Source organism: Rhipicephalus microplus, chromosome 3 (assembly GCF_043290135.1).
Source record: "Rhipicephalus microplus isolate Deutch F79 chromosome 3, USDA_Rmic, whole genome shotgun sequence".
Lineage (NCBI taxonomy): Eukaryota > Metazoa > Arthropoda > Arachnida > Ixodida > Ixodidae > Rhipicephalus > Rhipicephalus microplus.
The window spans coordinates 138,859,725-138,882,784 of record NC_134702.1 but is presented as its reverse complement, the minus strand read 5'-3'; the positions used below and the strand labels follow the sequence as shown (position 1 = coordinate 138,882,784).

The window sequence follows — 23,060 nt, the reverse complement described above, 5'->3', positions numbered from 1 at the left end:
GGGTTGCCATTCAGCATCGCCAGCTGGTTCACGTTGGCCATGCCACAATCTGCACACGGGCAACACAAATCGTTGTAGCAGCCGTTTCTGAAGCGCACTCTTCAAAATAAACCCGCAAATGTGAAAGTTATTAGGTGAAGCGACAACATAAGATGTTCCTCATTTGCAGGCATAGGAGCCAATCAGAACTGGGCTTGTGATTAGGTACGTATATGTAAACTGAACGATCGAAGTTAAAACGTTCCCATACAGTACTGCAAAGCCAAAAGAGTATGCTCACAGTGTCGTCGGAGAGGTGACCCCGAGGTGGCGATGGGTATGGAGTGCCTGACCCTCGGCGGGGTTCCTCCACTCAGGTGGCGCCGGCGACCACCCCCGGGCGGAGTCCCGATGTGGAATTGCACTGCAGACACGAAGCACAGAGCAAAGGACTCCATAAGTGTACCCAATTCTCAGCAAGCAACTCTGCACTCAGTCTGACTGAGGGTCCACCAAAAGGCTCGAAGAATGGCTGCGAGACAACTGTAACACCCGTATAGCATTCTAGAACAAAGTACAGGCAGGATTTCAGCTTACTTTATGTTAGAATATAGGCCATTTTTTTACTTGCACAGCGGTCTCACTTGGGGCTTAATGTGTGATGAGTGCTTCAGCGAACTTTCAACAATTGTTACGAAGAGAAAAAATAATAAAGTTTTTTATGCCTCATAACAATATAGAGCGACGTTAAATCTGCACACAAATTTCATCCTTAACATTTCTCGTATAAAAATGAGCCTTCAAACTTCAACAATTTACATCCCTCAGATGACCCATTGAGGTACAGTATCTGCAACTTCCAAATTCTTGGCTGCTTTTTTTTTAATAGTATGTCCTGTTTAATGCTGCCTGCTTGCTGTGGTTCACCATTTTCGTACATATACAAGTTGGCGTATACAAGTTGCTTTTAGTAGGCCCAGAAACAACAAATTCTAGAGAATGAGGAGAGTTGTTAGAGTAACACTTTTGCAACACGGACAGCCACAAACCTGAGGGAGGAGACAGGTTGGAGAAATCTGGCGTCCTGCGCCCCAGGTCGCTTGAGTTCGACCCCAGCGAGTCCTTCCGCTCCAGTTGCATCCGCTTCGGAGAGATAAATCAGGGAGGTTAACTAAAGCACTAAAGCATTTATTAAAGAAACGGGCATCTTTCTGCAACATCTCACACAGACACACAGTCATAAGCAAATGTTCGGAGACCATTTGCAGCCGCTAAAAATTATTACTATATTATCAATATATATATATATATTTTTTTTTCTTTTGCAGTTCGAATATGTGCGTTGAAATTCAGCAAGTGTGCAGTTCCACTATGGCAATTTCACACTGTGGAAATGTGCTTAAATATAATTCTTTTATTTGTGCCAAGGCCCTTGACTTTTGCTCACAAATGTACATATAAAAAAACAACACATTAAGAAAATAGCCCTAAATCTTCCAATTACATCAAAGAAAGAGGCTGCCCAAGACTGATTACCGTCACTTTCCTGCCTAATCTTATCACACCATGGCAAAGAATGTGTTGGGACTGTCTCAGCTAACCAAATTTACTTCTTTTTAAGTTTTTGAGAATAAAAGGAAATGACTAAGACACCAGTGAATTCAAAAAGAGAACTTGTGCTTCCCCCCCCCCCCCCCCCCCCCCCCATTTTCTACCTTGCCACGATGTACCCAGTTGGAAAATGCAGCACCAACTCTCCAAATCTATTTAACATTAGTAGTCGCTGCGTGAGACCTAGAACTACACTATGAACTCGCACCCCATTTCAAGAGTAACCAAAGCTTTCTCCAAACCCCGTCTCGGTGCAATGCTCACTCGTGGCGATGAAGGTGCTCCAGTCATGTTATCGTTGGGCGAGGCAGCTCCTTCAGAAGGCAGCACTGCAGTCGTTGCGGCTGCACCACCACCACTGCTGCTGCCTCCGCTGCGTTGCATCTGCTCAAAGGCCCGCTTCTGCGACGGAACTGGAATCGGTTCTGTCCGCGGGCCGCAGGGAGCTCTCGGTTGGGGCTGATGGGATGGCTGTTGCTGCTTCATCATTTGCTGCTGCTGTTGCGGCTGCTGCACGGGCAAGAAGGAAGGTCTAGGAGAACCCTCGTGGCTCGTTGGCGATGCCGGCACATTGCCTCCCGAGGCCATCTTCTTGGCTGGAGTGCTGCCCGAGTCCTCGGAAGGCCATCGAGCACCTCCAGCACCACTGCCTGCAACGGTGCAGGTCCAGAAGGTGTTCGAAGTGCTCTGGCAGTTTTGGGCAATAAAAATGAACTATTCACGGGGTACACTTCACGGGCCATATAAAGAATGTGGGTGCATATCCAACCTACACTTTTTTTGGCATCATATGATCTGGCCTTCTGTTGTATGAATGACATTAGTTAACAATGTGGATGTATGCATAGAAAAATATACAAGCAGTGACAGAAGGGAACGTCAAATCAAGCCCTATACAATGACAAACTCTGCAAAGAACAATTAGTCTTACTTCCATACAAGAACAGTGTACCTCATTCTTTGTGCCCTGTGCTGGCTGCACCTTTTTGTATTAAGGAAATAATGAATAAACATGACTTAAGTAAGGAATAGCAGTTCCTTAACAGTCAAGCAATGCCGCACATGAAGGATCTCAATAAAACTTGAAGAAGAGTACTCAAACACTTACTTTGCTGATCTTCTCCAATCGAAGTTGGGACGATAACAAAGTCCTGCAAAGATTCCGAATAAAATGACACAAGAAGTTGCCAATGTGCAAAAAAAAAACACAAAAAAATTAAGAAATAGGAAACTAGAAGAAGCAGAGAGAGCGACAACATGAGCCAAGACGTACACAAACAACAGTACTGTGCTTGTAGATAGAAGCTTCAAATTTTGAACAAATCTACCTGCGATTGGTGGACTGGCAATTACAGCAAGCGAATCCCGAGGATGTGTGTCACATGACAGAGATGTTGCATCATGATGTTTTTTCAAGTTATTCTCTCAGTAACGTCTTAAACATTGATGTGTACCTTCGTTAAGAGGGTTATAAGGATAACACAGCCGTGTGCCAGGTTAATCCATTATCGGTACTGCACTCGCTACCTTGCTACGTACCGTATTTACTCGCGTAATCCTCGCACTCGCATAATTCTCGCACACCCACATCGCCCAAGAAAAATAAGATTTTTTTTTTTCCTCGAGTAATTACCGCACCCCCGAAAACTCCCGCAATATTGTCGTCTGCTCATTCCAGCCACTGGTGATGATAGCGTGCGCTATCTGGCGCCATCTCTTAAGCATCAAGCGTACTATTGCACGGAGATTCAATCCAATCCAAGCCAAGCCTAAGTGGCCAGTGCGCGTTGCGGCGTGTTTCGTATGTTGTGTCGGTAATCTTGGCACGTTATGGGGCGATACTGAAGCCACACGGCTGCTTCAAGTTGCAAGTGATAGATTATGCACTAAACAACGGCAACAGGGCCGCCGGTAGGCTCTTGGGAGCCTACGAGTCTTGTGTTCGCTACTGGTGACGGCAGCTGAAAGCCACCAAGACGCGTTGGGCCTGCGTGTGCCTAAAACTGAGATTGATGGTAAACTTTATTTCTTCAGAAGGAAACTGCGGACGGTTCTGTTAAATAGCCATCAGCCCAATACCGACGTCCTACGCTTACCTTTTGAGGGCTCCTGTTGAGCGTCGACCGCTACCGCTACGCCCGCAACGTCCACACGCTTCACGTATGGTATTCTTATTCTTGACTATTTGCTTCCACTTTGTGTCTCAAATAAATATTGCCTTGTGATGAACCTCTGCTTTTATTGTTGAGGTAAGCTTTAATTAGTACTTCTTAAAGCTTGCTGTAAGTTGCTGGCGCGAGAATCCCGATTTGCGGCCACTTGGTTTTCTTTTTCGCTTCCTGCGTTTTCGTGGAAAGCTTTTCCCGCACAATTCTCGCACCCCCCAACTTTGCATCAGTTTTCTGGCAAAAAAGTGCGAGGATTATGCGAGTAAATACGGTATCTACCTAAAATGACATAAATGCATTGGCTGAATGGACTCTACAACCACACACAAAAAAAAAAAAAAACAAGAGGCTGGCAAACACCCACCTGTTCTTCAGGCGAGGAGGAGGATGAGGCACTCTTGAGGGCAGCTGCCTGCGTCGCCCCCGAGCCCCCCAAGTCTTCCCCACACCAGCCCTGAGGGGAAGGGGGAAGCTGTCCCGACATGGGGGAGCCCCAGCCCCCTGATGGAGGGGCCACTGCTCCACCCCCCACATCCGGTGGAGATGCTGAGCGTCGCGATGGCACTGGCATGGGAGAACCTGAACAGCCCACCAAAACAGTAGGTTACGACCCACAGAATCACTTACTCCATTCATACAACTGCCGTATGCTTACTCAGAGACACTTGTCACTTTTAAAACACTACAGCTTGGTTTAAGCCGAGGTGATTACTGCATACACTTGAGACAAATTAGGTCAATATCTTACATGACGGGCACTAATAAAAAGTGTTAATTAATGAAAAGAAAGTGCCTGGTGACATAACAGCTTCCTGAAACAGCTGAAACAGAATTTTTTCTTTGAGTACTCACTCAGCTTGGTCACAGTCTTCAAGAATGGATGTGAGAAGAACTCATCTGCAATAGCGAGGCAAGAAAAAATGAGCAATCAGTCACCGATCAGATTTTAATGCCAAAGTAACTAGTATGGTGGTAAAATGCCAAGCTACACACCAAAATCCATTCTATCCTTTGCATTCTTCTTGAGAAGCCTGCTCAGAAGATCGTGCAGTTCACGAGACGTTCCAGATGGTATCCTAAAGAAGGAGAAAAAGAGGTATAATGCTTTCAATATGCTCATCATTTCAAGTGATTGCAATCCCCCGTCTATTCATAGATAAACATTTTGCTAGACAATTTTATGCTGCACTTTCTTATTATACCATGCTAAGCTGTCACGTCTTAAAGCAATAGTTTGCAGAAGAATGTAATTATTCAACATATTGAAAGGCAACAAGAAACCAAGTGATACTTATTGCAGCTCTTGTCATAAAACTTAAAAACTCTGCTACTTTAATTAGCCATGAATTACATTTTTCTGAGAGGTAAAAACAATGTTGACTGACATTTTACAATTTCAAGTGCAAAAAAAAAAGAGACATTTTACAACCAAAATGTCATATGTGATCAATAGAAAAAAAAATCAACATTCATTTGAGGCACCCTAAAAGCATGAATTGGCGAAAGGAGAACAGAGAGAGCTCTCTAAGTGTGCCAATAATGTGGCCCTTTTAAAGAAAAAAAAACCGGCTTATCACAGAAAAATGTTTATGGAGAGAAGAAAATGATTAAAATTCATAGACTTACTTGGGAGCTAGGTTTGTTGCTTTCTCGTAGAACTGTTTCAGGGCCTGAGGAGTCTGAGCCTGAAACAGTAAGCAAAGAGAAGACACAGTAAGCAAAGAAAAGACACTGATCAGCTTCTACATATAAATGGGGGAAAATTCGCATGGAACTAAACCCCTGTTCAGAGTTCGAAGACTTCTTTACTTGCAAAAGAAATCGGAGAATGTGCCTTGCTGTACATGGCACTGTGCCATACTGCGCCCGACTTTGTGGACACTTAGGCAGCATAGCCGCTCCCCAAGGGGACTCATGATTGGCCATCATGTAAACAACTATGTTTTAGAGAAAGCACAACTTGTGATAAGTGCATTTTTTCCTCTGTCGGTGCAACAAACTTTTTATATTGTTGGATCAACCAAGTTTTGTTTCTTAAAGAGGGTTTCGCACAAGAGCCAATGACAAACACACACAAGAACTGACACATGTATAGAAAGTGTCATGTGGCTTGTCCATGTTCAGCTGACACCAAGAGTTGGAAAATGAGCGAGCAGTTGTGTAGATTGCAAAAGAGTCCACAGAAGCATTCATGGATTTCTGCAATGCGCACACAGTAGACGTTTGTCCTCCATACCTTGAATGGTGCAGTGCCCGTGAGACACTGGAACACGATGGTGCCGATACTCCATAGATCGGCCTTGGCATCGTACTGGAGAGACATGATCACCTCGGGCGCCATGTACATGGGCGACCCACACAGTGTGGCCGCCATGACGCCGTCCTGGAGAAACCGCGCGAAGCCGAAGTCCGCGATCTTGAGTGTGATGTCCGCCGGTGCCGGCTTGGGTCGCGGCCCGTGACAGAGCAAGATGTTCTGCGGCTTCAGGTCTCGATGCACGATACCCTTGGCATTGAGTGCTCGCATGGCACCAGCTGCAATGGCACGAGTTGGTGCATGGTCAGCACCCGTCTGCTATAATTGGCCCGGCTGAACATGAGTTGACTATCAACGTGGAAGTCACACGGCAAAAAAATATAGCGCAGAGGCATGAACAGGCCACTACATATGCAAATTAAGTACCCAATTTTCATACCTTTGTTAAGGTTGCTGTCCCCCTCTATATAGCCTTTCCTATGCCATGCAGCGTTGACAGTGCGTATCGTATAGAAAAACTGCCACTAGTAAAATATTCTCAGTATCTTAACACTTCCTCAGGATTCGTTTGAGCAAAGCAATGCCTCCATATATCACGAGTGTCGAAGAGGGAGAAGAATATCTACTTAGACAGCTCTTAAACAATGCCTACTTCTTAACCTCTTGGTTAACAAAGCTACCAATAATAATAGAGCATAATTGCCACAGAACAGTAAAACTTTCCTTTCTACTGACCTGTTCATGCAAAATACAATCGATTCCCATAGCCCGGAGAAATGAGATAACTCTAGCCAAAATGCAAGGAAATGAGCAAGCAGCACAGCGACTATGCTTAATTCACACATGCATGCATCAGATTGCACCTCTACAAATTAAGGTCAGCAGCTCACTACAGGCAGCATTTCATGCAGGACAATAGAAACCAATATTATAAAGAATTTGAGGAGATAGTAAATATTTACTGTACCAATTGATCTTCCTGTAGTAGAAAATGTTTCCGAATAAAGGAGAGAAATCCCAGCTGTCAGTTGCAATATGCCCTATGTAAATTCGACACCAAGAAAGCCTGCAGTACTATGCAGTAAATATGAAGCAAGATTTACCAGCAATGCCTCAAGTACAACTCATGAGTGTAATATGTAGATGTGTATCTCAATGTGGGTCGCCAGTGACAACTGCTGCCTTGCTTTAGTAGCCTGTACCTTACTCAGAGTCAAATTAACAGGCTCGTCCTTGCGCAGTGACTGCTTACAAGTGCAACAAATGGAACTAAATGATGCCGAAGTAAATTTCAAGGATGCAGCCATTTCAATAATATTCACATGGGAGAACTGTAACATCGAGGTAATAACCTCCAGCACATAACTCACCAATTTGCCTCAGGAAAAGGCGGATGGTAGTCTCACTCAGCGTACCTTTCTCTGCAATTAGTGGAGAAGAAAAAAATAGCGGTGCGGAAATTCCCAGTTGAGTAACGGCAATCACACAATACTAAAGTAGAATATTAACATGCGACACAAAATGACACTAAGGCAAAACAATGCGTAGGATTAGAGTAATAAATTGTACTCAAATATCTCTGAATTGATATCACTCGCACGGGTTTATTAATAAAAAAAAATTAAGGCCCAAGTTCTATTTTTATATTTTGCACAGAAATTTACGCACGTGACATTACAAATTACAAAGCATATTTTTCCATATTTTGCTGGCATCGGCACAAAATTTTTAGAATCTAGGCTAGTTAAGCCTCTTAGAGGTCAATATACTTTGTTTTTTACTAATTAGCAGATGTGCAAGACCTAGCCGATGTCGTCAAAATTTACATTGCAGAGTATGGTGCCAGAATTTCAAGTTGGTGTCGCCACAACATTTTCTCCTCGCTCATTTCCGTGATTATAAAGCGTATTCTCGCAACAAGAGTAGCGGCCTCACAATTTCGAAAGAGTACTTTACTAATACGAGAAAAATCGTTTTCCTATTTAGTGTCTCTCCAAGCGAAATACGCGTGCAGCACCGTAGCAGCTGGCAGCACTTCAGTCGAAGCGAGAAGAACCGTGACAGGCACAGTTAATGCAGAGAATGGTCCCATCCACGTGTGCAAAAACTAAGTTGCAATGTACTTGAGCACTCCAGACGGCATGCCCACTATGTGAATACGAAACATTCAAAGCTGAGCGTAAAAAATATTAGATTCACAACTAGTAGATGCTCGATGCGAAATTCAAGAGTGTGGTACACTAAATGTAGGCCGAAGGATGTGTCAGCAACTGCATCAGAATGCAATGTTAGAAGATTTTTGGAAACTTAGAGCCAAAAAATACCAATACAGCTCTTCTAATAACTCCAGCAGGACTGTGTGCAAAAAACTAACAAGAAAATAAATAAACAAATAGTGTGAGGATTCCACTTGCTCGACTGCACCCCACTGTTATACACGCCTCCCAGCAAGCCTATATTGATAATGTGTGCACAGAATAAAAAGTAACATTCATAGCATTGGAATGGAACTACAACAACACGTGGCCTAAAGATGTGTCGAACAAATACGTAACCGCTAAATTTGGCGGAAATCGCCAATAGACATTGGTTGAGTCATTTGTAGCCAGTTATACTTAGTGGCATATATTGCCAAAATGAAGTATCATTGCAAATAAACTGAGCCCCCTCCCTGAATATAGTGAAGCTGCCAGGTTCCAAGCATATGATGCGTGGCGTATTAGTCATCGCAGGCCACGAGAAAAAAAATGTGCAGAAACATGAGCCGACAGTAATTAACAGTGCCCTTAGCTGTTCAGTTAAGGTACTAAACGTAGTCCGAGACCCCATCTCTTATGTTTTGTAGGAACAGTACATAATACATTCCTCCAAAGCCCTTAATCTGAACATGGCTAGACCACAGCCGCTATGGCATTGCGTTGCTAAACATGAGGGAGCAGGATCGATTCTCGCCATAAGTGGAGAAGTTTCGAAGTGGGTGAAATGCAGTGGTGTGGATGAACCCTACAGCGGCATTTCGGCTTATCGTATAACAGTTCTGGCACATAGGATATCACAATATTATTACATTTACATTTCACTATAACCAGCTTCTGCTGTCATGGAACTCTGAATACCTCAACGAATGAAACAGTAAACAACTAGGTAGCAAACTAAACGCACCTGTCTCAGCACTTTGTTTGAACAAATTACGGACACAAGGCATAGCAACGAGACGAGAGGGGGAATGATTAGACGCAAGCACAGGGTAGCAAATGACTGCTGTCCAGCTCAGTGCAAGCGTCCATTGCCGAGCCGTTAGATGGCGCTTGAGGCATACTCGTACGCTCACTCCTTAAGTGCAAGCCTGTGTAGTTCTGTGCATGGCCTCCAAACACCAATACCCATTTGTAAATGCACAGTGGACCATAATTGCCGCCAAACCAGCTTCACTGTCTGCACTATAGTTCGAGCACTTATTTTTTTCCCCTCTTTCTTAACCTCTTCCCCCTTTTTATTGTTCATTACAGGGACACTACAGAGCAAATATTTCTTATATTGGTAAGGCATCTCTTTCACAATCCCACCAGCACAACTCTTGGAGCAGGATGAAATGTGGCAAGCGGCGAAAGAGCGGAAAAAGATAATGCAGGTGGCAAGGCCCAGCCCGAAATTCCTATACTAACGGAATTACATCTTTATCGATGATCTATCGTAGCCCACGTAGTCTTTAGCAAAAAAATTAAGTGCGTCACCTAACGAGGGGACCAGAGACTCACTATAACCAATTTTCATCTAACTTTATCGAGCTATTCGGCCAAAACACCATAAACCCACTTAGAAATTCATTACGGTGCAGACATTCTGGCTCTTAATTTAAAAATGAAACAGACTCATTTTCTGACAAATGTTAACCTATGATGGCGAAATTAGCTGCAATACAGCATATAAAGAATAGCTTATTAGTATAAACTGAATAATTCTTTAAGCTTAGCGTCCCTCTGAAAAAAACTGAAGATTCTGACTCAAATCAATTTTTCTCCACTCGCGTTTGGTTTTTGTTTTTTGTTTTTTTTTTTTTGACCATGACTGAATGTGAAACCAATACGTCGCATACCTCACAAGTCCCGTAGAAGGTGGACGCACCAGCCAATTCAAATCAATTTCTGCAGGGACTAAACTCGCTCCATGCAGACGATTCGCACCGCGCGGCCCCATGCCAGGAGCAGCAATATCAAAACGAGCAATTAATTGCGAACCGCCGCGGTGTAGAGCGATAGCGAGGGGGCCCATCCAAGGACGACAAAACAGCACGCGGATAGCCGAGACGGGAAAAGAAAAACGTTGTCTTAGAAAGAAATAAAAGCAAGGCGACACCGGCTGCTTTATACGAACAGCAAGACCTCTCGCCGATTAAGCGAGCGAGCTAGTCTCGCTAACTCCCGTGTCCCCGAATACACACGCTACAGTCGCCAGCGCTCAGGCAATGCCTGCGAGAACGCAGCAAAACAACAGAACGCGACGCAGGCGCCTTGCGCGAGAAACCCGTTTTTATTCGCAACCCCCGCGGGTCCGCTGTAAATGGTCGTCGCCTGAACAGTCTCGAACCACACAGCTGATCACCGCCAACGGTGCGGCCAGACAGCGCGGCGTTACGCCAGCGTGGGATATACGCATAACGCAGTATAATGGGGCCCGTGTGTCAACAATTATGATCGCCGAGATAGCATATACAGCTTGCACTCGCACAGCGGCCGTGACTGCGCGGTTCAGGGAGAAGAAAGTGCATTGGCACGGATACGCGCGCGTTTCTCGGAAAAGGGGCTCTCTGGCAAGTTTAACGATACAGTCCACCGGAGACCCCGCGGTACGACCCGAGGCATGTGCCCACAATGCGCGCGCGCTTAGCCAGCGCCGGGTTAGCAGTTCGCGTGCAACAAGCAATCGCCCATGCAGCCGAGACCTCTTGGCGGAAGTCTCGGAGGCATGCTAGTTTCATGCCGTTAATTTCAATATCCGTCCATACTCATCGCCCAACGCCACGTATGCACATTTTTTTTAGATGCGGAAGCATCTTATACTCGCGCCTTGTAGTGCGCCGTCCGCGCCGCTTCTCGAACATTCGACAGCTGACGCGCGCGCATGCGCCGTCGCGCCGTCGCCCACTCTTCCACCATCTGTGCATCCCTTCCTCCTCTACACACCGCGCGCGCTTCACTCCTCCACCATCTGTGCACCCTTCCTCCTCTACACACCGCGTTCGACATCTACAATTCTCCTGATTCTCCAGTGGACGCGCATGTGGCGTCGCGCTTCGAGAACATTCAACAGCTGACAGTGCATGCGCCGTCGAGCTGTATATATACTCAAGGTCGGCGCTCGCTCGCTCAGTTGCCGCTCGTCGGTTGGTTTGTACGGCGCGTCGACGTCCAAGGTCGCGGTGAAATGAATTCCAACGAATCCACAAACACAATGATCGACGTCCCTTCGACCAGCGCCGCCCTTTCGCATACGTGTGTACGTGTTCACTCATTTAACACCCCCTCCTACAACCACGTTAACCAATTTAGCCATCGACCCAAGTAAGTCGCAATTTAACACCCCATTTCACAACCACATTAACCAATTTAGCCATCGACCCAAGTAAGTCGCACTTTAACACCCCGTTAACCAATTATATGCTCCGCATCCTCCTCAGTGTTCCCCCGAGGGAAGCTGCGGGCAATTTTTTTAACTTACGTTCCCGAGCTAGACACAATAAAAAAACGTAAATATGACGCCAAACCAACTACTTTCTTACACTGCAGTTTCTTACACTTAAAGGCGAAAGCCTTCGACGCCTCATCGAACGGAAAATCTGACCCACAGCGTCGGGACGAGTGATGCAAAAAATATCACTTCATAACGTAACTATATGGCGTCACACACCAAAAGTTTCTGACGTCACGAGTTCCGGCATGACGTCATGTAATGTAATGCCACACGGCGCTACCAAAGCATCACCCTTTGGGCGGCGAACCATACAGGACAGCGCGCGACCTCGAGGGAAGAATTCAGTCATGGTAACAAATACTTCAACAACAAATACTTCAGGCACACTGGACTTGTGCCAGCTTTGTATAATGAGGGTGGGCAACAACGGCCACAGGACCAATGTCCAGTTGCGAAGCTTAAATCGAACCTTCCGGCTCTGTAAAAAAAAAAAATTAATGGCGCCCGCGCGCAACAAAGCCTTTCGGCCAGGTATGAACAGGCGACCAATTTCAGAGATGACGACTAGCGATAAGTTGAAATGACAACACTGTCGATAGCACCAGCAGCAATGTATACTTGGATCAAAGAAAGCAAGCACGCGATCCAACAATGCCTCCCCAACGAATGAAATGCAATTTAAAGCAATAACCCCTGGGTTGATTATCTGCGACGCAAATGAGTGCGATTAATAGCGCACAAGCGAGTATGTTTTCGTATGAATTCACATAGCCATCGATTGTCTGATGTATTCATTGCTAATTGATCGCCAAAGAAAGAAAGACCACTTCATAAAAGAGTCATGAAACGCTGTTACGCCGAAGGATGCGTGCGTGTTTAGGCGATTGCAACGTGCATATAGGCGTCAATTAATTACATGCGACTAAATTACCACGCCAAATCTCGTAGAACGTGCGTTTGCTGCTGCGGTCTCAAACAGTAGCTCACGGCCACAAGTCAGTTGCTGCTTTATTATTTCCTAGCTTCAAATACTTGGGCTAAGTGAAGTGGTCCAGCTAATGGTTAAAATAAATACAACTCAACGAAATTAAGAACAACTCACCCAAGAGGTACTCGGCCAAGTCTCCTCCATTGCAGTACTGCAAAGATAAAGAAAAACAACCACTTGTAAAAAAGAAAGGCGCAACCAAACACTCACTGTACATCTGTATAATCACTATGCATGAATACAAAAATGATAAATAGCGATTGTACGTCCCGTACTTGCACTGTGCACAAATGTGGTGTCTGTTTTGACACACACACTCACAAATGTATGTATACGCCCACCTCCGCACACCCCTCTTATGTACACCCGTGAGCAACGAAATCACTGTCTACGCCATCAAGTAGCGAGCCGTCTACTGTCGAGAGCACTGCTTTCACAGACTTGCTGTCAACAGCTCTACTCTGGCAGCGAGCGAAATGCTCTTGCCTGTAGACGGCTCGTCACTAGACCACACATGTGTGCACGGACGGCAGTGGTCTGTATACTTTTGCTCACGGGCGTACGTTCTTATGCGCGTATGTACACGTAAGCATGCAGAACGCAAGAATATTATAGCGGAGATTGTCATGGGGGCATACGCAGCCGCAGAGGATAGGAATCGAAGCAGCCTTCTGAACGCTTAGCAGCGCAAGGCCGCTGCAGGTTGCGTGTAGCGAGATTTATTCGCATGCTGAAGAAGAGACAAAGTGTATCCCGCATGCGCGCTATGTGTGTTTAGCTCGCGATAACGACGAAGTATAATAAAAAGCGGAAATCCACATACCATGACGACACGATTGTCTAATACAGACACTCGCCACAGCGAACAAGCACTGCGTAAATGGCGGCACTGGTGCGTTGAAAACCCCTTATAACACGTTTAGGAATTCCCAAACAGTTAAGCCCAAATTAATGGATCATAGAAAAGGGCAATGCGAAGATGGGTGTGCGAAATTCTGTAAGCTGTTCTAACGCACATAACTGAATATACACACGAGTGTAAGCATCCCGCGGTAGCGGGATGCTTACACTTATGACCGCGTGCAAAGGGACGGGATGACTGGGAGAGGGCGTGAGTTGCCAGCGCTGCAACGAGCACGAAGTCGGTCATATCGATATACGCGGGACAACGTTTGCAGGATTTACGGGCACGCCGTTCCAAAGCGATGTGACGAAATCCCGGACAGCGGTCGCATCATCCGGAGAGGTAAAAATAGAGCCATCCTCATCTTCACCGCTGGCACTGCGGCCGATTTCAGGGTGCCCCGGAGGAGTGCAACACGTGCGTGCAGCACTAACAGCAGTACCGCGAGCCGCAAATAAATTCCTTGGGGGGCGTTTGAGAGAGAGAGAAAGAGAACCGCCACCTCTCTCGAAGACGATGCGCGGGTGAAAATTAAAAAAAAAAATGGGACACGGGCCACCAAACCTTCTGCCGCCTCTCGCCCAGCTGTTCGGAGAAGGGGCCATGGGGCGCACTGTCACACCTGACCGCAAAACAAAGCAAAGACGGAAGCTACAAAACGAGAAGACGCACACCGGCGAAGGCGCCCTTGACGTGCCCGGCGACCTCGGCGGGATCCCCCTGCACGGCGCCGTGCAGACTGGGCCAATCGGCGGCCCAGCCAGCCGCGTCCGGGTCTCCGTGGCCGCTGGACGGCGGCCTGGCGCCTTCCTGGAATGGCGCAACAGCGGGGGCATGCCTCCTCTTCCACGAAGAAGCAAGAATTGCTCCGGCTGAGCCCCTCCGGGTCCCCAGTTATCCTGGTCTCAAGGCTGAATGCACAGCCCCCGCAGCACAAGCTGACATGCGCGTCAGAGTGACGAATGCGATACCAGAAATGTCCGCGCCGAGTGAAAGGAGAGGCCGACCGACTGGCCAGGTATAGCCAAATGCCCTGAGCGCCGAGAAAACGAACGTAGTAATGGACAGCCGCAGTTCCGCGACGGCGAAAAGAGCGGCTCGGCTGTCTACATGACCGATTCATTCCCGGACTGGCCTGCAGCCCCACTAAGCGCATAGCGTGCCTAACCACGAACTTCGCACGAGATGGGACGAGACGGCACGCCCCGTTTCGACGCAGATTCATCCCTCGTAACCACATCTGTTCATGGTCACATTAGGCAAAACTGCTATCCACCTGTTTGAGATCTATATGACGTTGTTACTTTAACAAGAAAAAAAAACTGACTAAATATTAGTTTTGGCACCGGATTCGATAGCAGCTCAAATATATACCCCCCCCCCCCCCCCAATAACACCACCCCTCTGAAGAACGATTCCTACACCTTCTCCACTAAAAAAAAATTATTGACCACCAACCAACACACTTTCCATTTTACAGACAGGTAGTCGAACACACCTCACCCCTCCTCCTCGTCCAGGTAACGGCCTCACAAGATCAAGGTTCTGTATGAAGCCCTTTCGTATCCAATGACGAAGTTTCTCTACGGTTTCGGCTAACCAAAAAGCGAGCGGGTTTTCTTGTAGCTCGTAGGCCCCCAACCTATTTCAGGGACTGCGGTTGTTGAGGACGTCAGTGTCATTCTCACGTTCAGCAAGCGCATTTGTATTAAAAACTCTGAGTAAATGCCGTTATATCACGACTTCGCAATGCATTACGCCATCTCGAACACTGTCATCATCCCAAGAGTCACGCATTGCGCAAATGCAAGCCTTATTACATCAATACGATACGAGATTGCACACTCACTTTTATTCGCGTCATCTAAAGGCGAACAGAACGACCACCAATGTTCCAGCTGTTGCAGTTATAAAAGCAATTAGGGGCGGCATTGTCGGCATAACAGATGGCACCCTTTACTGAAGCTATATAATAAATTCAGTGCCAATTCAAACAGCTTTGTTCGCTTTCGGCGCGATAGAAGCATCCGTTTTTGTAGGCATCGTTCTTTCCTCTGTGTTAAATGTGCCCTAAATCGACGCAGCAACAACGCGAAAAATAGGAATATGATATGTCACAGTGCGGCAGAACATCGTTTACCCGCGGCAAACGACGCCGAACGCTTTGTGACGACCGATGGGCCACACGCGGGGAAAAAGTTGAGCAACGTGATACCGGAGAAGACGACGACGCGTCAACAGAAATCACCTCGCGCGACGAAACACTAGACCGACGTGTCCACACGGGAGGCAAGGACAGAGAGGCGCCAAGCGGCACAAAGAGCAATGAAAGAAACTACAGTTCCCGTTAATGCATGCGGGGAACGGATGACCGAGGGGCAATATGCGAGAAATCTGACACTATCGCAAGAAGCACGCGTCAATCGCGCGGAAAGCTGCGACGACGAAGATGGCAGGACATCAAGAGGACAATGTGTGTACACAGCGCAGACGTGGTGGCAACGAAGACGACGTTCCACTTGGAGGACAGTTTTGCGTCGCTCCTCTTTCTTGCCCAAACTTCGCCAAAAGTGTGCGTGGAACGCTCTCCCGATACGCGATATGAATTCGTCCAACACCGTCCAGAGTAGACGGCGAAAGCCTTCGTGGCGCTGGTAAGATGAGCGTTCGACTGATCAACACCCCCGTACGTGATTTTGATTTCGTGCACTCACCAAGTCCGTTGACGCCCGCGGGCAAAATGCACGAGACGCGGGCTTAGGCAGCGACTTCACCCAATCTTTCATGATCCATTGAAGGAAAATTAGTCGCTGGAACAAATGTGTATCTTTCCACGACTAGTTACCTCGTCGGGAGACTCGGTATGTGCGATACGTGATCACAACAGCCACGCCTCTCTGCGTCGGGGGATGGAAGGTGACATGGAAAAAAAATGTTGCACTCTATGACAATCTGCACACAGGGTTCTTGGTAGATTACATCTTGACACGATATATAGTCGTGCAGAAGTTTCGCCGTTTCATTCGAATCCGATAGGGAAAAAAAAAACGTGATCGATCCCTCTTTTTAGGTATTGGTATAAAACGAACGCGAAAAGTGCCCTCGCAGATGTAGCTGAGCATTCATTGTGCACTGTTTCGCCACAAGGGCGAAGCCACGAATGCTGCAGTAACAAATTGCCATGTCAAGCAGCTCGAAATTCATGACGCACACTCCAAACAGAAGGCACGCACGAAATATACATACACAGGACACAGGGAAGAATTGTGACAAGCAACTGTCCCAATTCCTACTTCGCGTTGTCCGCTTCAAGCAGTTTTCAAGATCCGAGAAACAAGCCTCAACGTGACGCCGCTCGCACGCACCACGTAAACATCCCGAAAAAGATTAGTGACGCGCAAAGTATTAAATAGATTTTTTCTTGTTTTTTTTCGGTCAAGAGGCACACGTATGTACAGCGATTACATTTCATTTGCGTGCTGGCGCAAAGCATAATGCAGCAGTTCAACAAAGGACGCTTCATCTTCACGCAGGGGCCGAACAAACATTAGAGCGCGCATGCTCAGTCACTTTGGCGATTCCACAAACTAAAGCTCTAAACATAACACCACCTCGACACTGCACACTGCTTCATCCAAGTCACTTTGAATACAATTTGGACACGATACACACGCGATATGATGAGTTCGCAAATAAGCGGAGTGTAAGCGTGCAACGCACAACTTGAGCATCCTTCCGAGGCGCAGTTCAGAAGACGGTGCGGGGGCTGAGCGCCGGCTATCGCGTCAGAATAATACCAGGTTACTTCTCGAAGGCCGCTCATGAAGTTTCAAAAATTCCGCCATGCTTTTACAGCTCTTCTTAATAACAGGATGTATACCGTGGTACAGCGCACACCTCACTCTCCGTATTGAAGACACAGCCTCAAACTATAAAGTTAGGAGGACATCACGGAGGTCAATATCTTTCGCAACGAGCTTCCACCACATTCTAAAAGCGGCCGCGCATGTATAGGAAGACTGCGAGTGGAAACACAGAGGGCAGTATTACAGTGAATTTTTTTCAGTGACGTATGACTAACAGAATTTTCACGGTTCTTTAATACGAGTGTGTATATTGCCCGCCACGCCGTCTCAGTGTATGCGGGGCTGCTCTAGCGAGCTTTCGTGCTTAAATACACATGCAAAAAAAAATGTTCGAGAAGTCGAGTGAATTCTTGATTAAAAGCGGTCAACAACATAGCCAATTCAAACCAAATGGTGGATTAAACAGGCGGCATGTCCACTACATACTAGGGCACAAATGGGCGGGGCCTTCGTTCTTTGCCACTTGCATAGGGGAAACGTCTAAGCCATTTTGTTGTTTTACACTGACTCGTAGTTAACAATTTACGATTAGCTCAGAGCGCGTTATGGAACCGTGGTGGTAAGAACAGAGGCTCTTACACTTATGCAGAAATTTTCAATCATGTGACCGGTTTAAGGACGTGCTACCCCAAGAATGAACTTTGTATGCCTGCCAGAGATGAAGAGTATTCGGGAGATACAGAAGCGAGGCTCTATTACAGTGGCGCCGACAGGCCGATACGAAGGCTGGGCACGATGCGCACAAGCTCTCACGCAAATGCGCTCAGGAGACGACGCAAGGACAGCATTAAAAAAAAAAAGCGAACGACCAAAACAATGAGGGGAAAACAATGATAAAGAGCCGGGCCAAGAGAAAGCGGCCGAAGGAAACGACGCGAGGCAGGCGTTCAAGGTGCAGCAATTTCTCGGCAGGAGGGCGCAGCAGGGGTGTTGCCATGAGGCGATGGTTGGATGAGCGCGCCCACCGCGCCTTTGGCTCCGGCTGATGCTGCGGACAAGTGCGCCCGCAGACAATGGGCTTCCGGTGGAGTATAAATGGCGTCCAGGCACGGAGAGAGAGCTACCAACCAGGACGGTGCACAGGCGCAGCATACTCTGTTTCATTCAACGGATGCTGCCATTTTGAAATTGCCCGGCTGTCTATAGATCGCACACTTTCATCGCTGCAGCACGAAGTTAAATGCAGCAGCGAATTAGTGATCAATTTCTAATCAATCGTAATAAGTGTTGGAATTTGACGTCCCAAAACCACGATATGATTATGAGAGACGCCGTTGTGCGCGGCTCCGGAAATTTCGGCCACCTCGGGTTAAGGGGTACCGACCCCAATTTTCTACAACAGGAGGTTACTTTACCACATATAAATGTGAGCAGGTGTGAAACTCCGAAAATGCCGATATGTTATCTTGATATTAAAGTCAAGTTTCTGACGGCGCACCCGACGTCAAGCTACAGTACTAATCCCGGTGACCTCACGCAGAAGTCTTGCTACCTGCGATGACGTCTTTTACCAAAACATTCAAAATAGCCTCCTGAGCGTCACCAAGGCAGCAAGCAGCCAGGAAACGTCCCCACATTTTACGCGAGCACGTGATGAGAAGCTTATGCCCGGTTGCGGTTGTGACTGTAGTTACTTTTCCAGCGTGCACAGATTTTCTAAGCTCCTGAGGACTTCAGTTGCCGTTTTGTTGCGTCAAAGTGAAAGCTGAAGTCACAGAATTAACTGAATAATGCGCGGCAGCGCATTCAGCAAGCATCCCTAAATGTTGTCAAGAAATCAACGACAGCTTTGAACCTAAAGGCACACATCCACTGTTTACTGCGAAGTCTAGCATACGGGTCTCAAACATGGAGGTAACAAAACGAGGGAAAAAAAAAACATTGAAGACCACGTAGCGGGCAACGAAACGTGATATGATAGGAATAACAGGAAAATTCGAGAACGGCCGTGTGTGTCAGGGAACTAACAGGGCTTTGCAGGTGTATCATCCAGCGAAATAAATCGACCCGGGCCGAACCACGTAATGCGTAGAGCAGAAAACTGGTGGGCAGCAAGAGCAACGGGACGGTTGGTTATACCAAAGAATAGAAAACGCGGTCGGGGAATAAAGCAGGAAGTTAGATGGGGTAACAACGCTCGGAAGTTCGAAGGGATAAAATGAAATCAGCTCGCAGAAGACAGTGTAAACTGGGGATCATTGGGAGAAGGTCCTGCATCGGACAAAAAACGGGCTGACAACGACTTTAAACGAGCAACGCTGGTCAGCGCAGCACCCGTCACGCACCATATATTCTTACGGAGCGAGCTACTTGCACATGCGCCGTGTTGCGTTCACAAACCGCACGGACCGCGGCCCCCTACAAGAGCCTCCGCATATGCGAAGTCACTATAATAGAGAACGCAAGCCCATTTCCTCGAGGCCCCTACAGGCGAACAAAGACGCAACTGCGAGCGGCACTGCGAAATCGGCCACTCAAACAAGCACAGCCACCCGTCCCCAAATCACACGGCGCAGATGTGGGCCAGGACGATGTTCGGGGTCCCCAAAAACATGAGCAGCGCGTTTCTTCCTCGTCTTCATGGCGATACCAGCGAAGAAGAACAGAATAGACACGCGAGGAAGAAACAAAGAGCGCACGCTCCGCCGTTGCCTGCGAGTTCAAGCAGCCCAACATCGGCAAAATGATGCGAGCGTGATGCAGAAGCTAGCGGTTCGAGAAGCTCGCCGTGCCTCGCGCAGTCAGCGAGAATAACCCCCGTATTCACAAACGCTCCTCGACTCGAATTTCGTCCTCCACTCGGCGGAGTTGAGCACTGCGCCACTGCTCGACTGAAATGAGGGCTGCGCTTCTCAAGAAACGCTGCAGATTATAGTCGATATGCAGTGACTTGGTCTGCCAAGAGACGGCGCTCCCACCGACTTTTTCAAGTCAAGGTGAAGCGTTGAGTGAAGGGGGCGTTCTAGAATACGGCGTTAAGAGATGGGACGGGGAGGACGAGGAGCAAAGGTGCGGAAGCCAAAGGCACTCCTGTTGGCGCAGTAGCGGAAACAGCTGCGATACTGGCACTGCCTGAGCACGAGGAGGAGGGTCCAGCATGGCTCGTGAAATGCCATGCAAATGAGCGCTTTCGTCAAGAATCGCAGAACTCCTTCTCGGGAGCACGCTTGGGCACAGCGTGGCCCCTCCACAAGGCCAGCAGAAGCAGGGAGCTACAAGGAGCGAACGACAATCGCCTCCGCATCACGCGAATGCATTAGAGCGAAGCGGGACCGGTAGTAGCAACCGAACAACAAAAGGATGGACCCCCCCCCCCCCCCCCCCCCACGAGGCTCCTTCCGAAACTAGTTCTCTTTCCTGCACGGTCGCGCTCGATGCTTTTTATTATCATTTATTTATTTTATTCTTATGCTCGTTCTCTTCTGGGACACATTAGCCTCGTGGTTTCGTTAACCGGCAATAGAAGAGACGTGAAGAGAGAAAGAAAAAGAAAGAAGCGAAAGAAACTGGTCCGCTTGAGAGCTCTCGTGAGAGCTCAATCGATCCACCTAGTGCAGCGGGCAAAATGACCCATCTCGTTTACGTACTCGCGACAGAGCACAAACAGTATTTCTCTGAACGGGTCACTCTCGACACACGTTCAAACATCAACATAGCACATTGCCAAAGACAGCGTTTCTACCTCGTGTGCAGGAGTACAGTATAGGATTTTTGAGCTACGATAACGCGAAATTATAATAAAGACAAACAAATAAAAACCAGGGTATTCACAATGACAAGATACAAATCGGCTGTAGCTGAACAAATAATTACGTACGACACATGTACTAAAGGAAACGCGCTATCGTGAATTAGGAAGAAGAGTTAGGAGACGTTCACAAAAAGAAGGAATTCAGGTCTTTCGGCTAGCTCAATTATGCCTCAAGGAACCACACGCACAACTTTTCACAGGCGGTCCCCTGGCACCGCTACAATTCACCCGGTTCTGCCGTAAATCGACGACGCAATGCCGAGGCAACGACGTCAGCCTTGGTATACTCCAGCGTCTTAGTCCAGAGAGGAGGTGTTTATTCTTCCCTAGCGGAGGAATTTTATCGCAGGGACATGTCACATTTCGCGCTGGATGTACCCAATCCTGAGTTGGGATGTGGAAAAGTATAGTGTAAGGTGCGTAGGATTGCAGTAGGTTTACTAGCTATTACTTGTAGGTACCTGGCTAATAAGAACATTGACAAAGCATTTCTGATTCGGCCTCGCATCCGGTCCCTGTGCTAGGTAAACGATTGGCGCCAAGAATTCTAGACAGGCACGCAGGCAAAGGACGGGCAAGCGAGAGGGGTGGCCGCGTTTCACGGCTTTCCTACGAAGCGTCGCCGAGAGACGTCTCTCCCTGTACAGGGGCAAGCAATGAGAACACGCGTAAACACAGCGCGGAAGGAGCAGATCACAGGCTAGCACGTATTCAGGAAGAGTCGCAGCCACCGAAAAAAGGACGCCCGATCGCGACGAACCGACGCACGAAGGCTCCCTCCGGGGCGCTCGCGGTAGAACGGCGTCGCACGGCCCCGACAACTGCGCGCGCCGAGCCACGCCACGCCCAGCGCGCGGCAAAGGACAATCGTCGACGAAGACGGCAACAACGGCCTTCTCCTCGCGCAAAGGCCTCTTTCTCCCGCCAAGCGTGACCCGCGAGTAACGGTCATCACGGACCAACTCCACGAGTTGTTTTACGTCATACGTAGATGCATCTGTAATGCCCATGTTTTCCAGCACGCACGCGAGGAGGGCCGCTCTCGGCAGTCCCGTATGTCTTGCCGAGATGAACATCCGAAGGGCGCGGGGAAGCGTTATCTCGCAGGTCATCCTAAAATACACCCCGCCACTTGCGCGCGCGCAGATGTGCACATAAACGTACGCGAGCGGGGCTGCGAGCGTCGGGTGTGCATACAGCGTCCACGGCCCCGTTTCTGTGGGTGTTGGCAGGTATACGAGGTCTGTTAGCAAATCATCCGAGCTTTGGTGGAAGAACAAAAAATAAAATGGCATAATTGGGGCGTTGGAAACCTAATCCCCCTTAAATTAGTCCCACTGGGACTTCATACACTTCTGCCAGCAGTGCTGCCATTGTTGGGAGCATTCTGAGAAGGCCTCTTTCGGAATGGAGTCTAGCTCAGCTGTAGTTGCAGCCATAATGTTCTCCTTTGTCTGAAAATCGCTCTCCTTTCAATGTCCTCTTGAGCTTGGCAAACAGGGATTAAGGCCGGCAAGCATGGTTGAAAGTCGCAGGAGGTCATATCAGGAGGGTAAGGAGCCTGTTCAACTACAGGCGTCTGACTTTTCGCCAAAAAGTGTAAGGAATGTGCAGGAGCATTGTCGTGATAGATGCGCCAGTTTCCTGACCACAACTCTGGTTTCTTGCACCACACAGCATTACGTAAGCGACGGAGGACATCCCTGTAGTACTCTTCGGTAATTGTTTGATCCTGTTGTGCGTGCTCACGTTGTACTATAGCGCGGAAGTCAAAGAAAGCACTGAGCATCACTTTGACATTGCTGCGCACTTGGCGGGCCTTGTTTGATCTTGGTGACGTGGAAT

The 23,060-nt window shown here is 47.8% G+C and overlaps 1 protein-coding gene across 1 annotated transcript in view; it reads right to left on the bottom strand.

Annotated features, from left to right (window-relative positions):
• Atg1 (serine/threonine-protein kinase unc-51-like protein Atg1) overlaps positions 1-23,060 on the bottom strand; it is a 146,103-nt gene that overhangs the window by 23,388 nt on the left and 99,655 nt on the right. Inside the window, exons 5-16 of the mRNA XM_037422083.2 lie at positions 12,809-12,845; positions 7,386-7,436; positions 5,995-6,293; positions 5,385-5,443; positions 4,752-4,834; positions 4,611-4,655; positions 4,123-4,337; positions 2,699-2,741; positions 1,855-2,240; positions 1,029-1,122; positions 281-403; positions 1-49 (exon numbers count right to left, since the gene is read on the bottom strand). The exon at positions 1-49 is cut by the window's left edge and continues 152 nt beyond it. Of these exons, the coding sequence (XP_037277980.1) occupies positions 1-49; positions 281-403; positions 1,029-1,122; positions 1,855-2,240; positions 2,699-2,741; positions 4,123-4,337; positions 4,611-4,655; positions 4,752-4,834; positions 5,385-5,443; positions 5,995-6,293; positions 7,386-7,436; positions 12,809-12,845 (1,484 nt within the window). The remainder of the gene's footprint in view (positions 50-280; positions 404-1,028; positions 1,123-1,854; positions 2,241-2,698; positions 2,742-4,122; positions 4,338-4,610; positions 4,656-4,751; positions 4,835-5,384; positions 5,444-5,994; positions 6,294-7,385; positions 7,437-12,808; positions 12,846-23,060) is intronic.